Genomic DNA, 22,188 nt, shown 5'->3' with positions numbered 1-22,188 from the left:
AATATATCTTGATTTTTTTAAAAAATCCTGAATAATTGGGGGGCGGGGGCGGGGGGAACAAAGACAAAACAAAACGACAAAAAAAGAATTGGTTCTTTGATGACTTTGAATGTAGTTTCATGCAGCAACGAGGGGAAATAAATGCCTTTGGAGTCAGCAATGGCCGCTCTGCCCTGCGTTGGTCGCCTTGGTTGGGCCCATGGGAGGCTGGGAGCTGCCCGTTGTGTCTCTGCATGATTTCCTTTCCCACTGTCCTGACCCAGCTCCCCAAACATGACAAACCCTCTGAAGTTAACTCAAAAGATTCCTGTAATTAGGAGCGCCGGCAGCCTCGGCAAAAGGTTTCTCTCTCAATGCCAGCTAACAAGTCCGGCCAGCTGGGAGATGAATAGTTTCAGCCACATCTATTCATCTTCACCCTCTGCCTTTTATCCCCAGAGCTGAGGTGGGGGCTTCGCTCTTCCGTCCCAAGGACCGGCCCATAGATTTCCCCTGCTCTCCTCTCCTCTCCTCTTCGTGCATTTGCGCGTCAGGCACTGGACCCAACTGTTCCTCCTCTTCCTCATCAGGAAGGGGGCTGTTGACTCTCCATTTGAGGCCTGACGGACAGCCCAGGCTCTGCGTCTCTCTCTCTCTCCCTCGGCTCCATTCCCTCTTCCCCCTCAGAGCTCCCAGGTTGCCCCGAGGCTGACCCTGACTGGATACGGCTCTAATCTTGCCAGCGTCCCTCAGGAAGAAATAAAACACTCTGAACACTGTCTGAAATAGTGTTCAGACAGGAAGGATCGGCTTTTAGGAGGGCAGGCAGCTGAGTTAAGGTTGACTCAGCCTTCCGTCCTTCCAAGGTCAGTAAAATGAGGACCCAGATTGTTGGGGGGCAACAGGCTGACTCTGTAAACCGCTTAGAGACGGCTGTAAAAGCCCTGTGAAATGATATATAAGTCTTAAGTGCTATGGCTATTGCTAAAATATATATCGAGGCAGTGAAGATTTAGATCTGGGAGAAAGTTTTACTCCACGGATTTTGCTGGCTGGTTGAGAATCATTCCCCTAACTGACCAGTTACTCTTCCTTGGGAAGAAGCTGGAGGTGTCTGGGAAAGTAAATGGGATTGTACAGTCTGCTCTCCTCATTGTCTCTCTCACCCACCTCCCAAATTGGTGCTGTAGCTCTGAGGGTATAGACCAGGGGTCTCCTTGCTACCCTGGCGGACTTCAACTCCCAGAATCCCCAGCCAGCAAAGCTGGCTGGAAGCCTGAAGTCCGCCAGGCTTAAAGTTGCCAAGGTTGGAGACCCCTGGTATAGACGGAAGCTCTCAAAATTGTCTCAAGTCACTCCCTATCTATAAGTGAATTTTGTTGTATGTATACTGTGTATACAATGACAATAAAGAATTCAATTAATCTAGAGTTCTCTCTCAGCACAAGGCCTCAGCACAAGGCCAGTCAAATGTTGGCTGGCCCTGGAATTTTTCTCCCCAGTTCATAAATTACAATTAACCAGTGGAACAGCTTGCCACAAGAAGTTGTGGATGCTCCACAGTGGAGGTTTTTAAGAAGAGATGGGACGATACCCCCAAGCCCCTATCTGGATCTCCTCTCTCTTCGGCTGCCTCTACGGGGCAACCATATCCTCCAGATCCGGCTGGATCGGAGGCACTTCGGCAGCGAGCGCAGGAGGAACCGCGCGGATCGCGAATTCCTGCCGCCGCCGAAGCCTGCAAACCGGAAATCCCTTCCAGCCCTGCTCTTCTGTTATTCCTCAGCTCCCTCTGAAGCTCATGAAAGCAGCTGCTTTTTAAAAGATAAGATCCATTCCGTTTCCACGTTGCAAAAGATGCCACTGATTTAGAACTTCCCCTATCTCCTCCTCCAGCAACGCATTCAAGTCTCGGGGGAAGTTGTGGTATTTGTAGCTCGTGCAAGATCAGAAAAAAAAGAAAAAATTGCCTTAAAACAGCCAAAAGTCCAACTTTAGGGGGAGGGGGGTGCTGGGTGCTGGTATGCAACTGTTTTCCTCTCCTGCTCCCCCCGCTAACTCAAGCAGTCCATGGCTGACTCCAACAGGCTTATGCAGAGCTGCCCTCCTTCTCTGCATAAACATTTCTCACGGGTCCCTTTCGTTGGTTTTGTTTCTGTCCTTTTGGAAATGTCTGGTTGGTTGGTTGTTGGTGCTGAGTTTTTGGGGCCGCGGAGCTGCTCTCCTGGTTTTGCAAAAAAAAAAAAAAAACCCTCCTTCCCCTTTTCTCTCTTCTCTGCCTGCGTGAAGCTGTTTGCATGTTGGAAAATATATATATATATATTTCACTCTTAACCATGTCGCTCCTCTTGGAAAACACCTGCTGTTGCTGCTTTCTGATTTCTCAAAAAAAAAAAAAAAAACAACGGACATGTTAGGGGGGGGCGGAAACGATTCCGAGAGAATGTCCGACAGGGAAGCCTTTTTGTTTTGGTACTTAAACCAAACCCGAGCATCTCCCAAAGATTCTTGCGAGGCCACAAGAATTTAAAAAATAAAAAAGCAGGCAAAGAAAGAACTTCAAACCACCTTCCCCTTCCTCTCCTCCATCCTATTGATCGTCCAGGAAACCATCAGCCATTTCCCGGTTGGAAGTCAGGCTGTGCCGTATGGGTTTGCTTGTCTTGCAAGCACAGGATCAGAGTTGATTGGACGCGCCGAGCTCTTGAAACTGTTAGCTCTGTAGGACCCCCAATGATTCCTTTTCCGGAGATTGGGAAGGAATGGATCTCTTTGGTTTTGGGAATGGTGGTGGAGGGGACTAACTTCAACCCACGGACACATCAGTCTTACGATGTTGGGACGGATTTCAGGAGACCAAACCCATTTGCTTTCTTCTTCTTCTTCTAACTTACCTTTCTCGGATAAATTAGATTTACCCAAGTGCTTTCCGGTTTCTTCCTTCTGTAGGTCTTCCCAAGAGAATGCTCCTGTTGCCAGTTATGAAATTCCCAACTTTTCCAATGCCCCATTATTCGTTCTTTTAGCCTTCGGCTGAGATCAACCCTCTCTTGACTGGCTTCCATAAACCCAAGGACAGGATGTTAGAAGGAACATGAGAAAGAGACACTCAGCTAGCCTACCTACCTACCTTTTAATCCTGGTTTTCTTGGAAAAACACGACAGACTTGAGCAAAAACCATTTGTAAAGATCCATCTTTTTCCACTTTTTTTGTTTTTGTTTTTAATTTTTATTTTAACAAAACGCAAACTTAGTTCTCTCTTAAAAACTTGAAGAAGAAAAAAAACATACATGAAACTATGGTCTGTGAAAATGGTTACCTCATTTTTTTTTCTCCCCCTTCCCCCCTTCACCTCCAAAATAACTTATATATCAACCTTCTGTGATAGGGAAGAAACTTAGATGCTTTGTTTTTAATTGAAACGGAATCCGAATTATGTAAAACCTTAAAACTTGTGAAGGATGTATAGACTATAAAAAAAAAGCTGATCACAAAATAAAACCAGTTTTTGTTGTAATAGAGAGTTTTTTTTTTGACCTGTTTCTGGAAAGCCCTGGGCCCAAATCTTAGAATTTTAGGATTATGTGATGCAATGTTTTTGTTTCGGGATTCTTTTTGTGGTGTTTCTTTTTTTTAAACAAACTGACATGCCAATAAATTACTATTTAAGAAAAGAAAGGAAGCTAAAGGATTAGTTTTATAATCAAGGAAGTTTCTCTTTAAGCAGAGCATAAGGCCTTTGTGGGGGTCTTTCCTAAGGACACTGCCTCCAAATCAAAAATATTTTCCATGGCTTTCTCAGCAAATATCTGGGATAAGTATAGGACTACCTACTTGTGTTGTACACCTGGCCATGCGTACCTGTGGCTTTCTCCTAAGCCCTTATGAATCAAGTTTTTTTTTTAAATGTTGGAATCTCCCCAGCAACAAGTTTTCTTTCTCTGTTCTGATTTCTTTTGATTTGGAACCCAAAAAAGGGCCTTGGAATTTGCCGAGGGTTTCTGTTCATTAAGTTCCCAAAATTTTACAAAAGCTGTTTTGCGGCTAAAGCCAGCCAAGAATATTTGGTGAAGCCCTTTGCGGAGATCAAAGGCACCTCCAAGACCGTTCACTTTTGCATCATGTAATGCAGGGATTCCAATTGCCTGCCTCCCCTCCACAAAAAAAAATCAGACCTTTTCGTTCCAAAGCTGTTAAAAAGAAACCCCACCTCGAGTAAATCAAAAATACGGTTCTTGTGGCCTCTTTTTAATAGCCCGTCGATGCGTTTCTCCCCATCCGCCAGGGCTTAAAAAATGAAAAATACGATGGTTCCTCTTCTCGGCAGCCTCGCTCAATTCTAAGAATCTGAAGCAGCAACAGCCCCCATGAAAACTCGCTATTTTTAATTGTCTGGTCTCGTCCCAGCACTGCTGTGAATAGTTCAGTGTTTCAGCCATAGGCCGGTTATCATGCCTTCTCCTCGAATTTCCGTCCCCCCAAAAACGCTCCTCGTTCATGCGGCAGGGCCACCCCCCCCGAAACATTTTTACCTGCTTCCCTGGGCTGTACCAAGGGGGTCCCCTGCTGTCCTTGGGGAGGGTCCCCCTGAAATTAGGGTCTGTGAACGAGGAAAATGATGGTTGGTCATTAAGGCGTCACCTCTCCACTTGAACGCAAGCGACCAATGGCTCTTTTCAAAAGAGGCTCGGCTGTGGTTCTCCCCTTTCAAAGTGTTTCGACCCTCCGAAGGATGCTAGGGACCGGTGTGTATGGTGGGGGGAGGGGGTTTCCTTCAAACTCGACAGCTTTTTTAAGACTGGTGGACTTCAACTCCCAGAATTCCTCCTAGGTTAGCTCAGGAATTCTGGGAGTTGACGTCCATCAGGCTTAAACTTGCCAAGTTTGAAGACCTTTGTGATGGACAGGGCAGGGTGGGGATGGGTGGGAAAACGGGGGTGGGGGGTGGGGAGGGGATGGAAAGGAGAGGAAGGGTCCATCCTTGGTGCGAGTCGCGCTCCCTTGCCGACGGAGCCGAAAGAAAAGAACCACAGCTGGTTTTGGAAAGGAGAAAGGAAGACGCAGCCCAGGCTGCCATGATGGCTGTGCTTCTCGGAATGTGCGCCTCCGTTTATTGTCCCTGTCCTTTTTTGGTGGTGTGGTTCCATCTCGCTTGCTGTTCGGGGCGGTGATGCTTTAATCCAACCTGGGGATCCTTTGCGGGTCAGCGCAGCAGCAAGCACCCCCCTCCCACCCCTCTGTTGTGGGGTCCTGCGTCTGTTCCTTCGAAGGGGAGCAGGGTGGGTAGAGGCCCTAAATCCTCCCAGGGGTGTTGTCTTCTCCACGGGAGGAGAGTTATTGGCGAAACACGGGACTGCCTGCTGGCCTATGGATGAAAGAGGCGCCATCTTGGAGCTTGGAAAAGCATGGCGATCAATCAAGAGGATCCCAGATCAATTCGTTCCCTTGTAATTGGCGGTCGGATCGATTCCGGGAGGGGTGGCTGTTTCTCTGGAGGCCACCAAATTCTTCCCGCCCACCTTTCAAATCCCTTCCCCAGGGCAAAAGTTCTGGAGAAGTTGCTTGCTGGAGTGGTCCTCTCATGGCAGCCGGTTGCTCTCGAGCGCTCTGCTCTTTCCAACGCAATGGCCATCATTCCCGATAATTTGATATGAAGCCATCTTTTTTCCCCCCTCTCCCTCTCCATTTATTTATTTAGTTTGATTGATGGATTGATTTTTATTTGTCATGTTGGGAGTTACTAACCACGTCGTAACTTTTGCCCTGTTGCTGCATATTTTACATTTCTCTGCTTTACCGGGGGGGGGAGGGGACCCCCAAACCCGTTCCTAAGTTACCTCAGTTGTTGCTTTTTGTGTGTGTGTGTTTGATATCCAGAACAATCTTTGTCTAGAAAAGATAAGAGGGGGCGAGGGCTATTTGGAAGTGGCTAGAACTAGATTTCCCATGCACCCTCTTGCAATGGAAACTCCACCCACAGCTGGAAAGAGCAGAGAAATTGAAGCAGTGCTGTCCCGTTTTTATATATCTATATCTATATATAAACTAAAATTAACCTTCCTTTCCCCCCCCCTCCCTTTCCCCCTCCCCCTGTCTCTGGTCTTTCCTGTGCTGTAGGTGGCTGTTTCATTGACAGTCCTTACTGCCAGCCACTTGACGTGACGCCTCTTATAATTCACTTGGGGCCTCAAGAATTCTTCTCTGACTTCTAGAGCAAAGAGGTCGCCCAGCTCCAAAGGTGCTTTTCCCACCCGTGAATTTTCAAAGCAAGAGCTCATGGAGACCTCGGAGGGAGGGGAGGGAAGGAGGGAGGGAGGGTCGGTATCGAATATTTTTAAAAATCCTTGGACTTCCTCCAGCATCCCCAAAAGCAATAGGGCCACCTTCACCCCCTCCCCGTCTACCCTGGCTCTTGAAAAAACCACAGCAATAGTTGTACGACGGAGAGGCGTCTTCCGACGGCCATTTTTTTCTAACGCTTTGCACTATGGATCAGGTCCGGGTTCAGCGGTAATCCTCCCCACGCGGTTGAATTTGAGCTAGATGAAACGGCCCCTTTGAACTCAGGAGGGCACGGCTGGATTGTTTCTGAGAGGCGGGTGGGATGTTTCGGGGAGACCAAAATAACCTCAAAAATTCCTGCGGGTGGAAACGGCTTGGCGTCCCGCGAGTCAAATTGCTCGAAAGGTGGTCTTGGGAAGCCCAACTGCCCGAGAAAAGGTGAGAGGAAGGTTTTGCCAGAAAGAAGGGGATGGCCCCACAGCTCGCACCGACTTTGCAAAGTCTGGTGACGGGCTCGGGGACCAGGAAGAGTCGTAGCGAGAAGGGTAGAGTTCTCGTGATGGGCTGCGTGAGAGAAGTTGCCCCAGGATTGTGCCTTCACTACCAAAAGAGGGGTAGACTTCTATCCATGATTGTTTTCGAAGCAATTACATTTTCCATTCAACCCCAGAGCTGCATCCGGAGACATTTGTGTTGTAAAATAAGCCGAAAGGTAGAAACTAAGCTGAAGTCACCTACTAGGTCCCTTCCAACTCTGTCAGTCTGTTCAAGATTGGAAAGGGTGAGCAGCTACAGCGCTAGAGATTTCTGTTCCTGCATTCTGCTTCCTTGTAAACCTCTTTTTCTCCATGTCCTCCAATGAAATGTGATGTAAATATTTATGGGGACATGTTGGATTCTGAAAAGGATTCCTCAGACTTTTTTTGGCGGGAGGGTGGAGGTGGGAAGAATATATTTATTTATTGGGTTAAAGACCAAAGCGTCTTGACTTTCCAATTGCGTTGTCTTTGGTTTATCAGCAAGTCTTAACGGGGATATCTGGACAGGAATGTGCTTTAGAAATCTTCTTCCAGGAATGTCTTGTCGAGTTAGGGTAGGACTAAGTTGTCTGCGTAGCATCCAGAACAGATTTTCCAGGCTGGGTGCTTCCGCAGGCGGGCTGCCATCACCGCAAAGGTTTTTGGCGATTTGGACCAGGGACAGGCAGCCAATTTTGCCTCACTTGGTCCAGGGTCTACTTCTTGATCTTGGCTCAACCTGAGGTGCCTTCTTTGGCTCATGGAAGTGAAGGTGGGAGGGAGAAAGCGTTTCTACGAAGGTAGAGGTGCCATTTGTGCTCCCTGCTGTCCAGTTGAACACCAACACATTGTTAGCTTGAAGAACAGAAGAGGAGAACCGATTTTATATATATATATATATGCTTCCAACTCAGACATTCATGTTTTCCTATCAATAATTAAAACAGATCTCCCAACCGATAGGCTGAGCTTTCTTTCTTTCAAAGAATCTACTTTAAAGCTTAAAATCGACTGACGCCCAGCTGCAAATAAATAGAACCAATTAATTATTGGGGATGATTTGAAACCAGTTCATTCTTGGGGCTCATTCGTCAAGAGTCTTTTAACGCCTCGTTTACGGGTGGCAGTTGAGAAAGAACTGAGAGGAAAGGGTTTTTAATAACACAGAAAGGAGGGAGACGGGTGTCAGATTGGCTTAAAACATGGAAGAATTCTACATCCAGAACAATACAGGTGAGTTCCTAGTCACCAGGATGGATGATAGATGATAGATGGATGGTTCATGAAGGATGTCTAAAAATGGAGCTATGGACACGGTTATTTTGCAGTGTCCGCAAGCAACATCTGTCCACTTCTGCCCAAGACTGAGAAGGAAGAACATCACTTTCTGTGGAAAACCACACTCCACCCCCCTGCATTTTATCACTTGTTGCTTGTGTGCACGCTGAGAGCCCATGCACCGAAGATAAAAATCCTTGTGTGTCCAATCACACTTGGCCAATAAAGAATAAAGAAAGAATCTAGCTTGTTCTTGATCAGAGGTGGTATTCAGCCAGTTCGGACCGGTTCTGGAGAACCAGTAGCAGAAATTTTGACCAGTTTGGAGAACTGGCTAATACCACCACTGACTGGGCTTGCTCACTTGCCCGCGTTAGTTTTTTAGCTCAGCTGAGTGCTGTGCCTCAGCTGAGCTAAAAAAAACAGTTCAGGTGTTCTGACCAAGGCTTCCTAGACCGTAATTATGCACACACTTATCTTAAAAACAAGTCTTGTTTTATTGCAATGCTGGGAATTATTTTCATTCCCAACCGGAAAAGAATCTCAAAGAGCCCCTGGAGATAAGCATCCACCTTTATTTCCTGTGAAGTGCTGCCAATTGTCCAATGAACTAGGAAAAACAACAACAACCAAAGTACAAATAGCTTCAAGAATGAATCTGAACCGAACGAATGATTTTGCTTCCTCCTGTCATCTTTGCCTGTCCTTTTATACCTTAAGGGAGGGTTAATCACTTCCCAGCCTTACTCCTGAGCTGCGTCTTTTGTTTCAACTAGTCTTGCCTTCCAGCAGCTCTGTGCATACGCACACTACGAACAGGCTCCCCTGGGTCCTCTGCCTCACTGCTGCCAGACTCTTGAGTCAGCACACAACTCCTAGATGGTCCTGGCCCCATCTCTGCGTTGGACGCAGGACCCTCGTCCAAGTCCTCTCCAGATTTCCAGACTGATCCCCTTTCTTCCCCACTGTCCGATTTCGCTGCCGTCTGCATAGACTGCCGGTGAACCACAACATCAGTCAGCTCACTAACATTGACTTGAGGTTGGTATTGGAGCCCTGTAAGCGCATGCGAAGCGCATATTAGGCATGCGTGCATATGCTACCAGTAGGGAAAAAAAATTGGAAACCCATCACTGTTCTTGATGTTAGTTTGGCTTAGGGTTTAGAGTAGGGCTGTCCAACCTTGGCCACGCTAAGACTCGTCGACTTCAGCTCCAAGAATTTGTTGAATTTGCCCTTTAAAGTTGGACCCTTGGTTTAGGAGGAAATTAAGAAGGTTGCTTAGTTTCCAAAGAATGTCTTCTCCCCACATCCTTCCTTTCCTGGAGCATCTTCTCCCCGCATTGCCGAAACAGCCACGCTGCAATCTTGGCTCGCATGCTTTGCTGAAAAGCAGCCCAGATGTGAGACTCGTCAAAAAGTATTTCCTCCCTTGACACGTTATACTCAAAACCCCGCTTTCCTTTCTCGGTTACTGGTTACAGGCGCTTCTGGCTGCCATGTTTTCCTTTACCTGTCCCTTTATAAAACAACAAAGAGGGAAATGTGGAAAAGAAAAGTTGGAAAAGAAAAAGAAAAGTTGGAAAAGAAAAAGAGGCAGGAGGCTTTCAATTCTTGGGGGAGTTTTTGTGGGGATGGCAGGCCGGCCAAGCAAGAACAGAACAGCAGCCAGAAAGAGTGGCCAATTTTTTTAAAAAACCAAATGGAATTGTTTCGGATTTCGAATACCTGCAATTTCACACCTTCCTTAGGTAAGTAGATAAGCTGCAAATGGATTTGCATAGAAAGCTACAAAGGAATTCTGCAGAAGGCTGGTAGAAGATCGAGTTTTAAGAGACACCCCCACCCCACAGAACTGGGGGCTATGGAAAAAGACCCCCTCCTGAAGTTACGGAAGCTCCATGCACAGAGACGAAATGCCAGGTGCGTTTAGAGTTGAGGGGGAAAAGGCAGTGAAGTTAGGATTCATTTCCACCTGGGAGTTACCAGTGGATTTGCACGAGAATCCCTGAAAATTCCACACGCCTCGGCCCGTTTTAGGAGGGGTTGTGAGTTCAAAGAGTTGCACCCTCCTCGTGTTTTTTTTGGGGAAAAAAAAGCTTTACCTGGCTTGAAATGCTCTGTGCCTAGGCTGAAACCCGGAGCCAATGCTGACAGCCGTTTCTTGCATCTGGTGAGGTTGCGTTAGAATTCCACATTTTTTCCTCAGTGGATTCCAGAGTGCTGACAACCCCTGGGTTATTTATGACCTGAACAGGCAGCAAAGTGTAAGAGGAGTAGTAAGGAGAATGTTGTATTTAAGCATCTGTGTGCTATTAAAAAGAGACATTCGCTCCCTAGTTTTCTTAATCGATGGCTGAATGCCAGGCAGAAGAACTACTTGCCAGGACGGCCCCTGGGGACTCAGTGAGAAAGGGACACCCCTTGTGATGACCGGGGCGTGGCCCAAAAGCAACAAAGTCACAAAAATAGGTCAAGTCCCTTTAATTCCTCCAACTTGGCCCCCAATGTCCAATTATCATCGGCTGGAGAAAAAACTCCCAAGAACAAGCTTTAAAGGGAAGAAATTCAGTCCGAACCCGAAGTACATATAAATTAGAAATAAAAATCAACACAAACCATGCTACAGCAATTAATGAGACAAGGCAGGGATAAGGAATTGCAGACTTCAAAAGATAACAAAACACAGTTGGGAGGACGCCAGAACCCAGATATACCTTGATAAACAAATATAATTCACGCTTTGCTTCCAGCAAGGTGCTGTGCACAAACAGCCTTTTTAAAATCCTGTTTTCCCAGCTGCAGCTAATGAAGGGAATCAGGGCCTTTTTCTCCCCCATAACTCAGGTTGCTCCCTTATCCCTTCCTCCCTGTGTGCCCTAGGATGAAGAGAGGGTGGGCCTGGGTCTTCCTCTGAATGTCCAGCCAGACTCTGCCCTTCCCCAGTTTCCTCCACAGCCACCGGAGCCACACTCCCACTCCCTGTCAGCTGCTCAACTTCCCCCTTGGAATCGGGAGCACAACAGACCTTGCCTGTCGGAAAGTGTTGCGTGCAACCCCCAAAAAAGATGCTCAGGACTCCCTTCATAATATCACTCACCCCATCTCCTAACCCAGCAAAGCTACCAAAGGATAGGGCCCTTTGCCACATGCTGGCTTGGGCGAACGCCATCATCTCCAGCCCAGCGTGACCTGGGAAGCTTGCCTGGGCAAGGGGAGACATTGGCACAAAGGACAGCGGCTCAGAAGAAAGAATTGGAGTTTCAAAGCTGCCAAAAGAGTTTTGGGAGCGGGCAGAATTCCTCCTTGGTGCATCTGCCCATTCAGCAAAAGAAAGAAAACAGCTAACACCCCCCACCCCGCTGCCGACATTCCCATTCTCACTTTGGAGACACCCCCATCCCCACCCGTTCCCAGCAGCTTTAATCCACACAGGTTGGAAGGGACCTTGGAGGTCTTCTAGTCCAGCCCCCAGCTCCCTGCTGCTTTTGAAGGGTCCTTTTCTCTCTGCGTTGCACACGTGGAAAGCTATTCCTGGGTCTGCTGTATTCTACCACCAAACACACACACACACAAAAACAAACTAGGCCAAGATTTAACAGCCACTTGAGACCTGCAGTCTTCCAATATTTGAGGGGTTGCCCCAAAGAAGAGTTGGGGGGGGGGGTGTCAACTTATTCTCCAAAGCACCAGAAGGCAAGACAAAAAAACAACGGATGGACACTAACCAAGGAGAGAAGCAACCTGGAATTAAGGAGAAACTTCCTGACCAGGGAGGACAATTAACCGGTGGAACAGCTTGCCACAAGAAGTTGTGAGGGCTTCATTGTTGGAATTTTTTAAAGAAGTGACCGGACAGTCACTTTGTCTGAAATGGTGTATAGTGCAGTGGTGGTATGCTACCTGTTTGGCCGAACCAGTAGTAAAAAGCCTCCGAGGATCAGCTGAGAGCAGAAAAGCGCAGGATTGGCCGTTCCACAAGCCCCTGCGCTTTCCTCTTTATCCTCCCAGCGGATTGGTGCTTCAGGCCTCAACTGGTGAGGGGAAAGCTGCGCGCAGGCGTTAGGTGCACACGATAGCACTTGCAATCCCTGAACCAGTAGTGGAAGAGGTGGGATCCCATTGCTGGTATAGTATCTCCTTGTGATGTCTCAAAAATAACACGAAAACTAAAACACGAATCAAGGTCTTGTAATGCCTTCAACTTAACTTCGCTGTTTTATGAGTCCCAGTTTAAATTCAAAAAGTAGATCATGAAGCAAAAGGAAAACAAATCGCATTGACGAGAGTCCCAAGGCAAGCCAAGATAATTAATTGCACATTCCAGGAAGATAACCGGGGAGAGTCCATGGGAAGAACGCCAACAAAGATAAACCTCATCCAAGGAAAGCACTACTTTGACTCCGGTGTCTATGAACACGCAGCTCCAAACTCTTAATACAGCGATCACAGCTGCAGCCCATGAAGGGGATCAAGGCCCTTTCCTCCCCCATAGACCATGCCATTGACGTTTCTCCCTTATCCTCTCCTCCCTGCGTGCCCTAGGATGGAGAGGGGATGGGCCTGGATTCTCCTCTGACTGCTCAGCTGTCCTCTGCCCTTCCCCAGCCTCCTCCACAACCTCTGGAGCCACACTTCCACTCCCTGTTGGCTGTTCCTCCTCTTCCTCAGAGTCTCCACCAGGGGCATGACACTCCTGCTTGGAGCAGGGGGTTGGACTAGAAGACCTCCAAGGTCCCTTCCAGCTCTATTCTGATTGAACGAGTGTGTCTCTCCCAGTCTGTCCCCTCTGACACAGCTGCGGTGGGTGTGCTGGGAGTGTGTGTGTTTCATGGGGAAGCCAAGCACATGGGTACCTTCTTCTCTGCATGTAGATCTGACCCCGCAGCATCTGCAGTGGGGCAGGTGCTCCCCAAAGCCGTCAACCCCTCCTCCCGGGAGTGCAGGACCCTCCCTCTAACTGAAGGCAAGGCTGCTTCCTGCCGTTTGCTCGGGGAGTTAAGGCTGATCAAGCGAAATAAAGACCACCAGAGGTATGAATAACCGTTTTACTAAGTTTATAGGTCAATCCAAAATGCTACACGCAACTATTCTACCACAAGGTCCACACGTTTTTGTTTTTGCTTTATTATCAATGGAGTTACAGTAATATTGTAAGGTTGGCTTTGTTTTTTGTCCTTGTTATTATTAAACAAGAAAGATACTCATGTATACAGTTTTAAAGGGAGAGAAATCGTGAGCGCTCAGTGGGGGAGATGGCTTCACCTCTTGATCTCAGTTTGCGTCAAGCTAGCGTTAGGTCTGGTCAAAGAGGAGGAGGAAAAAGAAAAGAGCTCGGAAATAAAAATTATCTTTATATACAAACAGTGCCTCGGAGGGGGTTACCGGCCTACACTCACACACTGCACACGGTTAAGTTCATCTGCGGATTTAAAAACAAAACAACCCAGCTACTCTTCAGCATAGGATATAAATCGGTATAAATAAAAAGGTGCCAACGAAAGAAGAAGAAAAAAAAGGAAAACAAATTCATTCTTCAGCTTTTCTGGTGCGAGGTTTGGATGCTCCAACCCTTGGCAGCTTTTTTAAGACTTGTTCAATTCAAACTCCTCAGAATTCCTCAGCCAAGGATTAATTCTGGGAGTTGCAAGTCCACAAGTTTTTGAAACAACAGTTGCCGAGGATGGAGAGCCCTGCTCTATGCCCCTCGAAACCTTAAAAGTAGCGTTATCACCTACTTGTGTGTGTAGTTACAAAAATTGGGGAGTGTTTGATGGGGAAGGGGGAACGTGAAGCCCGGCCCTCAAACGAGTCAGGGCAGAAGGTGAGTTTAGCAGCAGCAGCAGCAACAGTGGTCAAAAAGGAAGCTTGTTTCCCAGGCCGTTTGTATCTCGCTCCCAACCTGCTTTCTTGCAGGCAGGAAAAAAACACACCCCAAAAAAAACGGAGATAAAAGCAAAATGGAGGTCAATGATTCTCGTGTCAAGAGCTGAGCAGCCATTTTGGAGTGGATGCACCGGGGGCCAAACCAAATCCGAAACGGCAAAGGAGAGGCGGCTTTCCACCTTCCCCGACTTTCTCGGGAGCGAAGTGGAGCCCAGAGGAAGCTCGAGGAAGGCGGGGTGGCTGGGTTGTAAGCTCACACAACACGAGCCGCGCACCTGCGTTATGTATAAAACGGACCCTGATGAAACGGAGTCGTCGAATCTCAACTTTCGTTCAGGAACAGGAGGTCTTCCCCGGGGGGAAGACGGGGGGGAAGCGGTTGCCTTAGGACACCCCAAATCCCGCTGAGTTGCATAGAAGTTATTTCATGATGGAGAACTAAGCGCTGGACAGATGAGAAAGAGACCAGGTGGGGGGGCAGGACGGGACACGCACACACACACACACACAAACATTGGGGAGCGGGGCGTGTGAGTCCCGTTTCTGAAAAGTTAAACCATGCAAGCCCCCCTACTTGGAAGGAGTGGGGAAACCTTTCGCTTCCTCTCTCGCGCGCATGCGCACGCTCTTGGGCGAGAAGAGTTGCGACTTTTTTTGTTAAAAGAACGCTGGAGGGTTGGCGGTTTTGGTTTCCCATTTCTTCCTCTCAAATGGAACCTTTTAAAAAAGTTATAACTGTAAAAATAAAACCCAAGGGGGGGGAGGGAAGCACTCGCTTGTAAACTCGGTTATGTTAGAAGAAGGCGGTCAATTCTTCGTACCTAGCGCCTCCAAACGGACTGCGGAAGGGAGCAGAGCATCGTTTTCCTCTGGAAAAAGAAAGGGGGGGAAAAAGCATCGGTCTACAGCTACAACACCCCCCTCCCCCCGGTTAAATAATCAGTAGTATGAAGATCCCTCATCTCGTTATAAGCCGCGTGTCTGGCTTGGGTGTCCGGCCTGTGGGGGAAACCCGCCGCCGTGCGGTGTGTTTCGGGAGTCCTATGTACATCTGGTCCTCTCTTGCCCGCGGTCGGTCGGCCAAGACAAGCTCTGGAAGGCAGAAGGTATATCGGGAGGCCCCCCGGGAGCCCTCCGAGGTTGCTACCCAGCTTCTTCAGCACGTCTCTTTCCCTTGGACGCCGGTCACTGTCTTTATAGAGCTCAGCGTTCGGTTGAACCAGGTTTTGCGCGAGGCCTGCACCTCGTTCAGCGCCTGTCCCAGGTCGTGTTCCAGGTCCTGCAAGGGGAACAAGGCGGGATGAGCATGGGGGAAAGGAGGCGTGTCAACTAAAAAAAAACACCCCTTTGGTCTTTTTAGTTGTCAGCAGAAAGGGAGGTGGGGAAAGCAGTGCATTCCTTAAATGCTTCAGATAATCGCCTGGGCAGCCGAAGCTGTTGGCACGCAAGATTATTACTGGAGAGCATGATCGATGACTCTTGGCTATGGATGTGTCTCATTGGATAATATACATCCAGGGGGTGGGGGAGGAAGACTAGGGTCAAGGGTGAAATGAATGATGTGTCAGAGTTGGCTGCAACCAGGAAACTCCCAACATGTCAACTCCTAATAAATCCATATTTTTTACTGTGAGAGATGCAGCTAGAGACGTGTGATTTGAAAAGGGGTGGATGCCGGAGTCCTGACAGCGCGTGTGAGAATGCCTGACCTGGCCTGGGTCAGGAAACGGATCCACCAAGGTCAATCTGAACAGCCACTTCCTCAGTTAGGAGAGCAGAGCTGCAGGCTTCCAAATCACCAGTTCAGTCAGGGAATTTATTTACTGTAGTTTTCGCTCCACTAAGATGCACATTTCCCCACCTCCTTCCGCCCAAAAAGTGGGTGGAAAGGTCTCTGCGTCTTATGGAGCGAACAATACAGGCTGCGGCAGTGGGGTCCTTTTATAGTGCTGTCTTATAATCTTATAATCTTCTGTCTTTGCCATTGTTGTGGTTCGCCGGCAGCCGGTGCAGACGGCAGTGGTATCGGACAGTGAGGACGAAAGAGAACCAGTCCGGGAGTCCGGGGAGGACTTGGATGAGGGTCCTGCGTCCGATGTTGAGATGGGGCCAGGAGCATCTGGGAGTGGGGTGCTGCCTTCGGAGCCTCTGGATTCTGGCAGCAGGGAGGCAGAGGAACGAGGGGAACCTGTTCCCAATGCACATATGCACAGAGCTGCCAGAAGGTGAGAGCAGCCGAGACAAAAGGGGCGACTCGGGAGTAAGGCTGGGAGGTGATTGCCCCTCCCATAAGGGATAAAAGTCAGACCTCAATGATGGGAGAGCTTTGCAGGAAGCAAAGCAGTTCAGTAATTCTCTGAGTCCGTCTTGAAGCTCTGTACTCTGGTCGGGTTTTTTTCTGGGTTTTTGGGTTCATTTATGTTAAGCCTTAATTGGATGTCTGTTTGTTGGCAAGCATTCTCCAGCACCGAAAACCCGTGCTCTTACCTGGAGGAACTGTGTATAATTAGTTTTGGCTGGGAATGCAAGTAATTCCCAGTGTTGTATTAAAATAGGTTTTACTTTTAAAATCAGTTGGTGTTTTATTAAGTTTGACAAAACCTGGGTCAGAACAGCCATTGGCCGTTTTCCTTCTCTAAAGCTAGGTGTGTCTTATGGTCAGGTGTGTCTTAGTTGTGCGAAAAATACGGTGGGTAATTTTTATGCCACCCATATTATGGGTGACTTAAATCACCTCAAAACTTTAGGAGGTCTTCCAGGAATTTGAAAGAGGCCCGTAAGAGTAAAGGTTTTGGAGTGTAAAAGTGGCATCCGAGGGAATTTGCTAAGCCAGACCGAGGATGGTCTCCATTGGCCTGCGTCCACCTGCGGGCACCCAGGAAGTCCACCAACCCCCGCCCCAATGGCAGAGGGGAAAAAGACTTCAAACCTAGGCGTCCCATCCCAAGAAACGCCAAGGCTTCAATTCTCAAAGCCCCAACTAAGGAATTCTGTCGGAGAAGAGAGCTGTTGTGGTTCGCCGGCGGCAGCTGTGGACGGCTGAGGTCTCGGAGAATGAGGACTCAGATGAGGGGCCTGCGTGTGATGCAGGGATGGGGCCAGGACCATCAGGGAGTGGAGTGCTGCCTTTGGAGATTGTGGAGGCTGGCAGCAATGAGGAAGAGTCCCCCGAGGAGCCTGTGTCCAGTGTATGTGCACGCAGGGCTGCTCGAAGGAAAGAGTCGCTGCAGCAGCATGGGTGACTCAGGAGTAAGGCTGGAAGGCGATGGCCCCTCCCATAAGGGATAAAAGCCAGCCCTCGGGGATGTGTTCTTTGCAGGAAGCAAAGAAGTTCTTTAGACTCAGGAGTTCTCATTGAAGCCCTGCTTATTCCGGCTTGTTTTTGAAACTTCTGTTGGTGGATATTTAAATCAGTAATTAGTCTTCTGTTCTTGGCAGCCTTTTGCAACCTTGAAAGGGCTTGCTTTTGATATCAGACAATTAGGTTTACAATTAGGTCTCTTGGCTGGGAATGCACAGAATTCCCAGCGCCGCATTAAAAAAGGTTTCCTTTTATACACAATTTGGGTCTAAAACAAGGCTTGGGTCAGAACAAGAGCCGTGACCCTTGACTACCTACAATTCCCACGGGGGGCAAGAAGCTCCGGCCAAGCGTAGCACCAGCTGCTCTCCTCACCTGGATTTTGCATTCGGCTTCCACCAGTTGCAACTTGGTCTGGGCCAGTTCCAGCTCCATTTCTCGTAACTGGTTCTTCAGCACCTCCTTCTCCTCGTCGGTGTCTTCGTCGGAGCCCTCCCGGGCGATGCTGGCCACCTTCAACCGCCCTTCTTTGTTGAAAAACTCCCGGCAGTGTTCGCAGTCGTCGACTTTATGCTACAGACAAGAAGGGCGGACGGTGAGGGTCTGACCTCCTCTCAGACAAGGTGGGCTGCTTTTGGGACAAGCCTGGGTGGCCGGCAACAGCTGAAAGGGCTTCAAACTTGCTTGGCACCACCCCCATCACACACACACACACACACACAAACTGCAAGGCTTGAAGGTAGCAAGTTGAATATTTGAGGTCTGTCTCTCTGCAACCTGAAATCCCCCACTTTCCTTTAGCGAAGCAGTATTGTGGCCCGCCAGCTGCCAGTAGGAGCTGGCGGCAGAATCAGACAATGAGGAGGTTATGGGAGGAATGTGGGCCAGTTCTGGAGTCTGGGGAAGGCTCTGATGGATGCTCTGCATCGGACCGCAGAGAAAGAGCCAGGGCAGTCCGACATTTCCCAGCCACCAGAAGAAGCAGCTGCCTTCAGAGGGGCTGAGATAAGTGGGGAGGAAGAACAGCCGGGGCCTGTTCCAGACACGCGTATGTGCAGAGCTGTCAGAGGACAAGGGGTCGACTCAGGAAGTAAAGCACACCTGGATGCTGAATGACCCCTTCCTAGCTGGGGAATAAATAAAAAGGAAAAGGGGAGTGGTGATTGTAAGAGACAACAGTTGGAAGATTCGACTGCTTGCCAGAATTTAATTTACAGCTTTGCAGCTGGAAGCTCTGGGCCTGACAATTATCCCAAGGAACTGATAAGGTCTGTACTGCAGTTCACCCTTGGAAGGATTATTGCCTGGACTTGTCGGTGTGTGAATGCCATGAATTCATAGCAGCTTAATAAAAGGTTGTTTTTCGGGAGCAGGAGTCTGTTTATTGGTTCTCCTAAGGCTGGATCACAACAAGCAGGGACCAAGGGGTTTTTCCAGACAAACGGGACATTGGAAAGAGTTCGGGAGATGTTCTGGAATCTGCCCCTGAGGCAGGGAATTGGGAAGACTGCCCTCCAGGTGATGCTAAGCTCAGCCCGTCCCACTCTGCCAATGGTCGCCATGGTCTTCAGTGGCTCTACTTACCCGGATTTTCTCAATTTCAGCTTTATTGGCTATCTGCTGCTTCTCCAGCCTCTCGCTCAGTTGGGAGCAGATCTGCAAGGCAAACTGGAGTGGTCAGCAAGAGCCTCACAGGCCCAAGAAGGGCCTTTCATCCCTCGCCCAGATCCCCATGCTGGCCACTTGCCCTTGTTGGACTTTAACACCAAAATCTCTCTTGGCTTCTATGCTCTCGTGGCCCGAGGGCCTGCCCCACGTCGAGCGACTGCACCCTGCGGTTCCTTCCCTTGGCCCAAACCTTCTGACTCTCTCTTGCTTTACCCCATAATCTGAGAAAACTTGGTTTCTCTTCCTAACAGAGGGTGGAGCTTGTTATTTATTTATTTATTTATTTACTTACTTATTTATTTACTTACTTAATTTATTTTGTTCAGTGATGCTCCATCCTAGAGGCTTTTAAGAAGATATTGGGCAGCCGTTTTGCCCGGAATGGGATAGGATCTCTTGCCTGAGCAGTTGTTTTTTTTTTTTTTAGATTGGATTAGATGATATTAACAGAGTTGGAAGGGACCTTGTAGGTCATCTAGTCCAACCCTCCCGTCCAAGCAAGAGACCCTACACCATTTCTGACAGATGGCCATCCAGTCTCTTCTTGAAAGCCTCCAGTGATAAAGCTCCCACAACTTCCTAAGGCAACTTCTGTTCCATGGGTGGATTGTTCTCATGGTTGGAACATTCCTCCTTATTTCCAGGTTGAATCTCTCCTCGATTAGTTTCCATCCATTATTCCTTCTCTGGCCTTGGGGTGCCTTGGAGAATAGCTTGACCCCTTCCTCCTCCTCTCTGGGGCAGCCCCTCAAATATTGGAAGATGCTATCCTGTCTCCCCTGGTCCTTCTCTTCTGGATGCAGTACTCTAGGTGTGATCTTACTAAGGCTTTCTAGAGTGGTATTAATACCTCCCTTGATCATGTCTCCCCTGGTCCTTCTCTTCCCTAGACCAGCCAGGCCCAGTTCCTGCAACCATTCTTCGTATGTTTTAGCCTCCAGTCCCCTCATCATCTTGGTTGCTCTTCTCTGCCCGCTTTCTAGAGTCTCAACCTCTTTTTTATAGTGTGGTGACCAAAACTGGATGAAGTCCTCTAGGTGTGGCCTTACTAAGCCTTTGTAGAGTGGCATTAGTCCCTCCTGTGATCTTGATTGTATCCCTCTGTTAATGCAATTTAGGATTGCATTGGCTTCTTTGGCTGCTGCCAACACACCGCTGAACTAGAAGACCTCCAAGGTCACTTCCAGTTTTGTTATTTGGAGGGCAACCCTCTTCTGCTTCCCTTTTCGAGATGAAATAATGACTCCCCGATGTAGCCACCCTTTGGTTTTTGTGTGGAAAGAAGGCAAGGCATGGAGTTGTTCTGTCCCAAGGGAGCCTGATCCCAGAGTTACTTTGGAGCAGCTGCCTCCTGCCTACCTGCTTGTAGTCTCCAATGATCGAGCTGTTTTTCTTAATCTCGGACTCGGCCTTGTCCAGTTCCCTCCGACACATCTCCTTCAGCTTCAAGAGAAGACAGAAAAGCTGGTCTGTTCATTCATCCCTCCACCAGGGTCTCTGAGCTTTCTTTCCTCTCTCTGACCTTTCTTTCCTCCCTCTTTTTTTTGGGGGGGGGACAGAAGTCACAAGAGGAGGCAGCAGAGAGGCCGCTCCTGTCAACCTGGAGAGCTTGGGGTAAGAAGATAACCTTCTGGGACACTGCTGGTCTCTCTCTAATGGGGATGGGGGAATGTGGTTGTGGGGATGAACCAGACCAGACCAGAGATGATGGTGAAGAACATTAAAAACAATGAACATGGTACAATCCTCCTAGCCCGCGTAGTTGCCTTACATGGCTAAGTCACATATAACAAATAGTACTTATTTACATTCTATATATGCAATCATTTCTTATTGTCTTGATCCTTTCTCTTGTCTAACCAACCCTAAAACTTGCCCCATATTTTGTAATAATCCGATTCATCCTTATTTTTTTAAATTCTTTTCTCCATTTGTCCATTGCTGCGCACATCCAGATTTTCCTAATGATTTCTATTTCACTTGGAGTTTCTTTTACATTTCCACTGTTGTGCAGAAGCCAATCTCTTTTTTGTCTAATAAAATTTAAAAATAATAATAATAATAATAAAAAAAGAGATGACAGTGAAGGAAAAAAAACCAAGACAACCGATTATTCTTGGTGCTTCTTTCCTCAGCTGGGGTGGTTATTGGATGTTGGACCCACAGGTGCTTTTCTTTCCAGAGGCAACTGGACTTTCTTGGTTTTCTTTGAAGAGGTTTCGCTTCTCATCCAAGAAGCTTCTTCAGCTCTGACTGGATGGTGGGAATGGAAGGATTGATACTCCTTGCAAACAGCTGGTCCTTTGCATCCTTTTAGAGGGTCACTGAGGCCACTTCCAACAGTTCCAAGAAGGCTCCACACATCCATTTTCACCACTCAGGTGACCCTGAGGACACAGATAAACCTCCAAGTGGCCTCAATGACACTCTAAAAAGGATGCAAAGGACCAGCTGTCTGCAAGGAGGTTGAATCCTTCCATTCCCACCACCATCCAGTCAGAGCTGAAGAAGCTTCTTGGGTGAGAAGTGAAACTTCTTCAAAGAAAAAACCAAGTCCAGTTGCCTCTTGGAAAAAAGCACCTTTGGGACAACCATGAGCTGGAGGACGGAGAATCTCCACAGACACCAGATGCTGAACTGCAGGAAGGATCGGCTAAAACCCAGAACTGACCATATTCCCTCCTGCCTCTTGCCTGCCCAGCTGTCCTCCCCCTAACCCGACCCCATCCCAACCTGAGCCGATTCCTCCTCCAGCCTTCTCTTTTCATCCTCGGCGTCTATCAGCTTCTGCTTGGTCATCAGGAGCTCCTTGTTCAGCGCATCGGCTTTCTCTTCCGCCTGGAAAGGGAAACATCGACGGCCAACGTGACCAGGGCGAGAGTGAACCGTTGGAAGCGAAGGGAAACTTCGGCTCGGCTCTTATGCAGACGGTTCAACCCAAAGGCGAGCGAGAGAGGAGACCAGGGACTTTTTTAAGAGTCAAGCTCGGGTTTGGGGTCCCTGCGGTCCAAGGCAAGATTTTAAGATAGCAGAGAGCAGCGATAGGAGGGGTGCAGTGGCCTAGAGGTGGAGCTCTCGCCCCATAATCAGGAGGCTGTGAGTTCAATTCTAGGTAGAGGCAAATATTTCTCTCTCTGGGCACAATGAGAATTTCTCTGCCAAATATGACTGCGCATTGGCGACAGGAAAGGCATCCGGCCAGTGTTTACTCAATCAACTCAATCCATTTGCCTCGGCTTCGCCCAGTAAAGGGATTACGGGGTCATTAAACGAC

General features: G+C 48.4%; 2 protein-coding genes across 13 annotated transcripts in view; one reads left to right on the top strand and one right to left on the bottom strand.

The window, feature by feature from the left end:
- Window positions 1-6,808, top strand: part of STRBP (spermatid perinuclear RNA binding protein) — an 81,802-nt gene extending 74,994 nt beyond the window's left edge. For 7 of the 12 annotated variants that reach the window (XM_087944001.1, XM_087944002.1, XM_087943998.1 and 4 more), the window contains exon 18: window positions 2,929-3,498. In XM_087944001.1, coding sequence (XP_087800127.1) covers window positions 2,929-3,005 — 77 coding nt within the window. In that variant the 3' untranslated portion in view covers window positions 3,006-3,498. Of the gene's footprint in view, window positions 1-2,928; window positions 3,499-6,098 lie in introns of those variants that run through there. The other 5 variants (XM_087943996.1, XM_087943997.1, XM_087943992.1 and 2 more) reach the window with 1 other exon arrangement.
- A 6,291-nt stretch (window positions 6,809-13,099) lies between these two features.
- Window positions 13,100-22,188, bottom strand: part of RABGAP1 (RAB GTPase activating protein 1) — a 78,291-nt gene continuing 69,202 nt past the window's right edge. Inside the window, exons 22-26 of the mRNA XM_087943990.1 lie at window positions 21,648-21,752; window positions 20,274-20,357; window positions 18,831-18,902; window positions 17,622-17,819; window positions 13,100-15,224 (exon numbers count right to left, since the gene is read on the bottom strand). Coding sequence (XP_087800116.1) covers window positions 15,102-15,224; window positions 17,622-17,819; window positions 18,831-18,902; window positions 20,274-20,357; window positions 21,648-21,752 — 582 coding nt within the window. The 3' untranslated portion in view covers window positions 13,100-15,101. The remainder of the gene's footprint in view (window positions 15,225-17,621; window positions 17,820-18,830; window positions 18,903-20,273; window positions 20,358-21,647; window positions 21,753-22,188) is intronic.

The sequence above is a fragment of the Notechis scutatus genome, chromosome 15 (genome assembly GCF_049901735.1).
Source record: "Notechis scutatus isolate UNSWTSFEM ecotype Mainland chromosome 15, rNotScu1.2, whole genome shotgun sequence".
NCBI lineage: Eukaryota > Metazoa > Chordata > Lepidosauria > Squamata > Elapidae > Notechis > Notechis scutatus.
This window is presented reverse-complemented; position numbering and strand designations above follow the sequence as displayed.